The sequence below is a fragment of the Balaenoptera musculus genome, chromosome 19, assembly GCF_009873245.2.
Source record: "Balaenoptera musculus isolate JJ_BM4_2016_0621 chromosome 19, mBalMus1.pri.v3, whole genome shotgun sequence".
Lineage (NCBI taxonomy): Eukaryota > Metazoa > Chordata > Mammalia > Artiodactyla > Balaenopteridae > Balaenoptera > Balaenoptera musculus.
The window spans coordinates 46,352,346-46,360,282 of NC_045803.1; the positions used below are offsets into that span (position 1 = coordinate 46,352,346).

The window sequence follows — 7,937 nt, forward strand, 5'->3', positions numbered from 1 at the left end:
GGTAGAATCACAGGAAAAGTGAGAACACGCTGGGCCTGGATGGGGATGGATCTTAAATACAGGCATTGTCTGGAAGGCCCTAGGCAGCCGTTACAGTTTTGGGGACAAGGGCTGTGTACAGGAAGGGGGAGAGAGAAAGGGAGAGACAGAGAGCTTTAGAGATTGGAGGTCAGGGGTGGTAAAAGATTTCTTTCTAAGCAGCAGCCATTTCAGAACTTCTGCTTCAAAAGAAGGAAGCCAATGAGTGAGAAACAACAGAAAAAGAGTGCGTTCAGTGGGAGGGGTGGCCAGTGGCCAGAGGTGAATGAGGGGAGCAGAGCTGGAGAGGATCTGCCCACACCACCCCTTCCTCTCCTGCCAGAAAGGGACCACCAGACAGAGTGCTTCTCCAAAGGGGTCCCCAGACCAGCAGCCCCAGTGTCACCCTCACCGGGGAGGTTGCTAGAGATACCAAGTCTCAGACCCCACCCCAGACCCACAGAATCAGAATCTCCTGGGGGTGGGCCCAGCGCTCTGTTCTAACAAGCCCTCCAGGGAGTTCCGAGTGCTCCAATGTAAGAATCATGATGAGGCCACCGCAGAGAAGAAAGTCTTCCCTGATCTTCCCTTTCAGAGACACTGGTGAAAGATGAGAGATGACTGAGCCAGCCTCCCCAAGCAAAGGGTATTCACCTGGAGATGAGAATTTGAAACTGCTCTTGGGTGCAGCTCAGCCCGACTCTCCATCTTTGCACAAACACTGGCTCTTGTGGGGTGCCCAGAATCCAACGCAAAGACTCATCCCCTGAAAAATGTCTCACTCCACCTGGCCTCCTGCTGTGAATTTACTTGGTACATCCCGTCTTATCCCAGGACTCGAACATTATCAGAACTGGCAGCCCAGCAAGTGGCTCTGTGGCAGGTGCTGGCTGAGGCCACGCCCGGTAATTGATGAGCCATTCAGGGCCCTGCACCTGACCCAGGTTCTGACCCAGGGCTTGATTATCAATTAGTGTAAAATAGCAGCACTGCAGGGGAAGGGGCAGTGCCTGGGTGTGGGAGGGGCGGACCAGGACTGGAGGAAGGTCTTCCCAGCGCGCTAGCTGGGTGCAGTTCTAACCTCCCATCTCCAGTGTCTGACCTGCCTTCAGAGGTGAGTTGCATGCTGCAGGGGATTGGTGAGTGCTCATCTTGCTGGCAGGGTGGACCCCAGCCCTAGCATTTTGTGTTGAAGCTTGAGAAAGAAGAGTTGCCTGTATTCCCAGCTCTGAGGGTAGAGTGGAGAGGGGAATCGGTGATACTGACTCTTCCTTGTACACTTTCTAGAAAGCCTTGTCTTATTCTTAGGATGAAATCCTCCTCATCCATGAAATCCTGGTCAAATGGCCTCCCTGCCTTTAAGGTTTACCGACACGTGAGCCTGGGCTGCTGCCCATCTCTCTTTGCCCATCCTCATCACCCTGGGCTGGGAATGTGTGTCCTTCGTGCTTTCACCCTCCCCAGGGCCGAGGCAGCCCTGGGGTCCCAGTTAAAGGAGACTGCTGCGTGTCTGGGCGAATTTGCTAAGTTATTTAAACAAGTAACTAAGAATCATGAGGACCCCAAATTGTCAGCTGGGGGAAGATGACAAAGAAAGGACTTGGTTGAAGAAAAAGGCTCATGGCCCAACAATTTTAATTTAGGTTTAAATAGCCACAGATATGCAAAAACTGTCCCAAGTTCTGCAGTGACAAATCTTCCTCCCATTCCTCTTTCCTACTTGTCCATTTCTATTCCCAAGGGCAGTGCCCTTCCTAATTTCTTATGTGCATACAAGCATATGCAAAGATAGGTTCTAATTTCCATCCTTTTACAGCGAATCTGTGCATTATGTGCATTGAATCCACCCCTCCCCCATTAACTGACCTTGGGATTTTCCATGTCCAGACGTAAGTGTCCTTGTTATTTTTAACAGTTGTGTCATATTCCACTTCATGCATATACTGTGACTTATCTCACCAGTCCCTTCTTAGGGACTTTGGGTTTGTCATCTACTATCATAAGCAATGCTATGATGCTTCAGTTTAGACATGGATTTTATTTGAGGGCACCTTTAGGATAAATTCCTGAAAGTGGAAGTGCTGGGTCAGAGGGTAACTGCATTGTCACTGTGGTGGATATTGCCTTCTTTCCTCTGATGGGGAGGTAGAAAGCAGACTGCTGAGAACCAGACAGGGCAGAATTTCAACCTCTTCTCCGTGCTTTCTAGCTATTTGCTCACCTGCTCAGAGCTTCAGTGTTTAAAACCTATAAAATGTGGCCCACACAGTTGTGTGGATGAAATAGGACCAGCTATGTAAAGTATTTGTTTCAGGGCCAAAGACACAATGAGACCTCCAAGTGTCAAGAGGAGTGGAGTCTGGCCATATAGCTGCCCTCACATCTTCCCAAGGGCAGGCAGCCTGGGTGCCCCCGGGTGTCTGAGAGCCAAGGATTGAGCCTGGTCTTCAAGGCATTGGTTCCAGTTGGAGGATCCCCTCCCCAGCCTTATGCATCGTCTTCTCCCTGAAGCTTCTAATATGTCCTGAGAATGGAACACTGGGTCTCCTCAGGGCCTTCTGGGGATAGCTATTGGGCAGCCTGAAGGAAGGCATTTGGTCTGCCTTACAGCCTCAAAGCTCTGATCCCTGGCACAGTCTCCAAATAAACGCACTATCTGCCATGTATTGAGTGTTTGCCACTGGCCTGATATAATTATGAGTATTCTACACGCATGATTCCATTCAGTTCTCAGAATTATCCCCTAGGATGGGAAAGATTAAATCACCACCAGCCAACCTCTTCATCATTCTGCAGCCTCGCCCCATCCAAAGGGAATGTCTTGTTTGCAGGACCACTGAGTTCTTCCACGCTTTCCCCTCCGCGGGGTGCGTGGGGCAGGGTGGTGAGAGACACTGCGATGTGTGTGCAGTTTCCTGTTGCCCTCCTGTTTCTTTTTCTTTTTTTTCTTTTTTTTTTAATAGCCATTCTAAGGGATTCCCTGGTGGCACAGTGGTTAAGAATCCGCCTGCCAAGGCAGGGGACACGGGCTCAAGCTCTGGTCTGGGAAGATCCCACATGCCACAGAGCAACTAAGCCCGCATGCCACAACTACTGAAGCCCACGTGCCTAGAGCTGTGCTCTGCAACAAGAGAAGCCACCGCAGTGAGAAGCCCATGCACCGCAACGAAGAGTAGCCCCCGCTCGCCACAACTAGAGAAAGCCCACGCGCAGCAACGAAGACCCAACGCAGCCAAAAATAAATAAATAAATTTATTTTTTTAAAAGTTAGCCATTCTTCTTTTTTTAAAAAATATTTATTTATTTGGTTGCATGGGGTCTTAGTTGCAGCAGGCAGGCTCCTTAGTTGCGGCACGTGGTCTCCTTAGTTGTGGCATGTGAACTCTTAGTTGTGGCATGCATGTGGGATCTAGTTCCCTGACCAGGGATCAAACCCGGGCCCCCTGCATTGGGAGCTTGGAGTCTTAGCCACTGCACCACCAGGGAAGTCCCACCTCTTGTTTATTTTACCCGGGGCGGGGGTTGGGGGTGAGCCCTCATTTGAAAAGTATACGGTCAGATTAAAGGGTGAATTTGATTTTAGAGGATGGGAAATGCAGTCTGTGTGTCTAGAAAGAAAAACATAACTTACCTGGTACTAACATCTCAAAACGTGTGTGCGAAATTTTACCGTCAACACCATTGCTGCCAACATGTAGTATCAAAAGTTAGTTGGTGACCAATCTTTTGAATCCTCTCCCCCAGAGGAGCATCCTCTGAGTCTTCTCAGTAGACCCGGAACATTGCGTCTGCATGTCAGCATCTGTTCTCTCTCTTGCTACAGGGGATCGGGACGAATTGGGAACCCAGGATCTGGGTGACGGGCTCATTCCTCTAAGCCCTGGAACCTGGTAGCTCAGGCACTTCATCGATCGAAGACCATGAGTGAAGAGAAGGAAGAGGCCTCATTCAGTATACTCACAATTTATGATGAACCAGAGAAGAGGAGGAACGTGCCCGAGAGCCCCAGCATTTCCTCCCAGGACGAGCACCATGCACAGTCCCAGCTGGGCGAAGCGTGTGGTCCCCCCCAGCAGCCCCCAGGCTCCCCGAGGCAGCATGACCTGGCTTATCAGGAGATGATAAGTCCACAGCAGTGGGCCCCCCAGGCCCTGGACAGGTCTGAGCTGCAGGCCCCTCAGCTCTCCGAGGCAGAATCAGAAGAAGCAGAGCCTGGCCTCAGGTAGGTCTCACCTGAACAAGACTGGTGGGGGGAGCGAACTGTCTCGGGGAGCGGGATCCTGACACGGAGCTCTCCATCCATCTCATGCCCTGTCTCCTCCCTCTCTCCTCTGTGTGTCACAGCTCCCCACCAGCATCCGAGTTCGGTAAGTCCCAGCTGGGACGGTGCGGGCAGGCAGGGTGTAGCCCGTGGCTGGGCATTGGAATGGGAAACCTGGAACGAGCCCCTGGGTGGAGAGAGAAGTCTTCTCCCTGGATCCCGTGATGCTGTTGCTGCCAGACCTCCTCTCTCTGAGTGGTTGGCCGCTGGTGTCTCCCTGCAGGTCAGCCTTGTCCTTCACCTCGTCCCAGTGAAGAAGTCTGGTCATTGCTCAGGGCAATTGTAAGTGTCTTTTTTTTTTTTTTAAAACATGGCATCTTTCCCTTCCTGTTACCCCTGGAACAAGAAGCTAGTAGGAAGAAGGTGAGGGCATGCGGTGTGTCCACATTCTCACTCTCTCTCCCACAGGTGGTGGGTGCACTGGGCTTCCTGCTTCTTTGGACCCAAGCTGCCCTCCTCCCATCACCAGTGTGTAGGGCCTCAGCTGACAGGGTCACTTTTAGAGCTACATCCTAGGAGACTCTGAGCCAGGCTCTGCTCTCATTGATTGTACTCAGAAGTGTCTCAAAATGTGGGCTGTTTATCAGGGAGGCCATCCTGGGCTAGTGCAGAAGGATGTCAGTGGTCTGGGGACCCCAGCTGAGGACTCAGTCCTGCTTGAGGGTCAGAGAGGAGCTTTGGATGCAGGGTCAGGAGTTGAGTCAGAGGACAGGGAAGCCTGTCCCCCATGGATGAGGGAGGTCAAGGCTGTGACCCTTTCATGGGCACCCCAGCCTCCTGTTCCAGATGAAGTGGTGGTCAGGCAAATGACCCCACGTAAGTCCTGGAAGGTTGGCAAACTCCGCCACGGAAAGAAAGTCTACTCCCTGGCCATCAGCAGCTCTACTCACCACGTGTACACGTGCGGCCATGGCTACATCAGGGTGTGGGATGAGAGTGCCCTGCGTGCCTGGGACCACGCCCCCCAGGCCCAGCTGAACTTACAGGTGAGGGGTCCTCCAGAAGGCTCCGGGAGCCTACATGTGACCTGTGTCCTGATACTTGGAGCCCATGCTTCCAGGAGATGATTTGAGAATGTCACCCGTTCCTACAGGACCGTCAGAACTGTGTCCTCACCTGCAAGCTGTCCCCCGATGAGCGAAGCCTGATCACGGGGGGTCTGTCCCAGACCCTGACTCTCTGGGACCTGGCGCCCACCCCCCGCGTCAGGGCACAGCTGGCCTCCACAGGCCCCATGTGCTATTCCCTGGCTGTCTCCTCCAATGCCCAGATCTGCTTGGCTTGTTTCAAAGGATTTGTTGAGATTTGGGATTTGCAGAACCAAATCTTGATCAGGTATGACCTGGGGGAGGGCTGGATGGTGAGGCCTTGGGGAAGCCTGGGCCCCTTTTCCGACCTCACTCTCTCCTCTGCAGTAGGACTAGGTGAGTCGGTGTGGAGAACGCATTTGGGCTACGTATCTAGGGGCTTCCTGGGCCCGAAACTTCTGAGGGTCCCACCAGTGCACGAACCTCTGAGTTCTTTTCCCACCAGGAAGCACGAAGTCCCCATATACGGGTCCCGATGTGTGGACATCGTGGGCAATAAGTTCTGGACGGGAGGTGAAGACACCAGACTGTATTCCTGGGACCTGAGGAGCTACCAGAGGCTGCAGCAACACGATTTACAGCATGAGGTGCCCGGACGGCTACGGCTGCGCTGAGTGCAGTCCCCCTGGGGACTGGGAGTTGCGGGCGCCCGCAGGAGCAGCGCCCGAGTTTGAAGAGGTGGGCGCGAATGATGGCGCTGGCAGCTTTGAGCGCTGACCCCAAACCTCCTTCCAAACAGATCCTCAGCATTACCCACGACCCCAGTGAGGAGTGGTTGTTAGTGGGCCTGAGAATGAGTGACATCGTAATCCTGCACACACACCGAAGGGAGAAGTTTAAGGCTGTCCTGCAGAAATATGTCTACCACCACAATCTCAAGTTTGCCTCCTGTGGTGAGTGAGCAGGCAGGGGACACCTCTGGGTGCCCTGTCACCTGACAAGGCATCTACTCACCTGTAGAGTCTGGGCCCAGCCTTATTTCAGACTCTTAATTCCCCCCTCTCCAGCCCCAGCACTGGCCGGGCCAAGGTCCAAGGCCACCTTCCCACTGCCCTCGCCTCTGCTTCCTCCTGTCACCGGTGTTTCTCCCCTGCCAGCCTGGCTACCTTTCCTCCCTTCTTTTTCTGCTCACCCCCTCTCCTTTTCTGGCTCTGTCTGTAATGGTAGCTTCCTCTATGGAACCACAGCCGAAAGACACCGGCAGACAGAAGATGCTCGAAGCCCCATGTGGCTGTCCAGTTGTTCAGTGCCCCTCACCACAATCCCGGGAGTGGCAGGAGGGAGCGGGCAGATGAGGGAATGGTTTGGGTCATGTCTCTGTGTTGTATAGATGGGGAAACTGAGGCAGAGAAGGAGTGATCCTTTCCCTGGTCTAGTCAGGAGCAGAGCTGGGACTGGAGGGCAGGCTTGGCCTCTGGCCCCTCCATCTGTCTTTCCTTCGCCAGGGAGCTATTTTGTGGCCACACTGGATGAGTCGATCCACTGCTTAGCTGCACCTTCTCTACAAAGATTGTTTCAGGTACTGGATGGAGGCGTGCGCAAACCCAGGCAGCTGGAGCTTACAGCCCCAGATCCCAGTTGGTCGGGCCCCAGAAATAGTGCTGGAAAGTACCTCTGAGATGGCAAACAGGGCCATTGAGTACATCGAGGGAACAAGGACTCAAGGTCCTGGGAACTCCTGGGCTACACTTTGAGCCCTGAACCTGGCCCGGTCTCCAGACTGAGCCTCAGGTCTACATGGAGCGCCCTGAAACAGACCTGCGTGAAGTGTGCATCTCCGGCCCCAGTCTGGCCCCTGCATATCATTCCTCTGTGGCCTCTCTTTCCCTCCAGGTAGAGGAGTCTACAGACATCCTATGTTGTGATGTGTCTTCCGACAACCAGTACCTGGTCACGGGCTCCAGGAACAGTGCCACTGTTTACCAGCTCTTGTATTGAAGTTTGCAAGCCACGGTCCTGCTGGCCAAGACCCAAAGAAGACCAGCGTGCTCGGAGGGTGACCTCGGGGTGCTGGGCAACTCTAACCCCTCCCACAGCCCCACCTTCTCCTCCTTGGCCGGTCATCTGTCCATTCTCCTCCCGCCCAGCACACACCTGGCCTGTCCTCCAGGTTTTCATTATGTAACTTAGGGATTTTTCCTTTGTTGTTTTTCTACCACTGATTTCTGGATTTTGTAGTTAATAAAATGGAAAAGCAAAAACCAAAATGGCTTGGATACCCGGTCAGTTCTTTCAAACAACAAACTCGTCGTGATGGATTGCTTATGCCCCCTTTCAGCAAATTCCAGGTTGGGGAAGGAATTTTAGACCAGACTTAGTTGCGTTTATAACTTTTCTGGAATTCTTGGACTCTTAAGAAAGCTTAAGAAGCACTGTATGTCCATGTACAAACTTTCAGATTGTATCAGGGTGTTGGTAGACCAACAACACTCAACTCTTGACGCAGGTTAAGACTCCAGTCGCTGGTCTAACCATATCCCAGGAAGAGCTGTCCTTTTAACTACCTACTT

General features: G+C 52.9%; 1 protein-coding gene across 1 annotated transcript; it reads left to right on the forward strand.

Moving 5' to 3' along the window:
- The first annotated feature begins 3,938 nt into the window (after positions 1-3,938).
- TLE7 (TLE family member 7) lies at positions 3,939-7,365 on the forward strand. Its single transcript, XM_036832337.1, has 9 exons — positions 3,939-4,240; positions 4,363-4,385; positions 4,563-4,621; positions 5,113-5,325; positions 5,433-5,674; positions 5,873-6,014; positions 6,167-6,320; positions 6,873-6,946; positions 7,261-7,365. Exons 1-9 carry the CDS (start codon positions 3,939-3,941, stop codon positions 7,363-7,365), a joined length of 1,314 nt encoding a protein of 437 aa, XP_036688232.1.
- The last annotated feature ends 572 nt before the right edge of the window (positions 7,366-7,937 follow it).

Coding starts and splice junctions, on each gene's coding strand:
- TLE7 (XM_036832337.1), top strand. CDS start 3,939: ATGAGTGAAGAGAAGGAAGAGGCCTCATTCAGTATACTCACAATTTAT. Junction 4,241..4,362: donor GAAGCAGAGCCTGGCCTCAG/GTAGGTCTCACC, acceptor TGTGTGTCACAG/CTCCCCACCAGCATCCGAGT. Junction 6,015..6,166: donor AACACGATTTACAGCATGAG/GTGCCCGGACGG, acceptor CCTTCCAAACAG/ATCCTCAGCATTACCCACGA.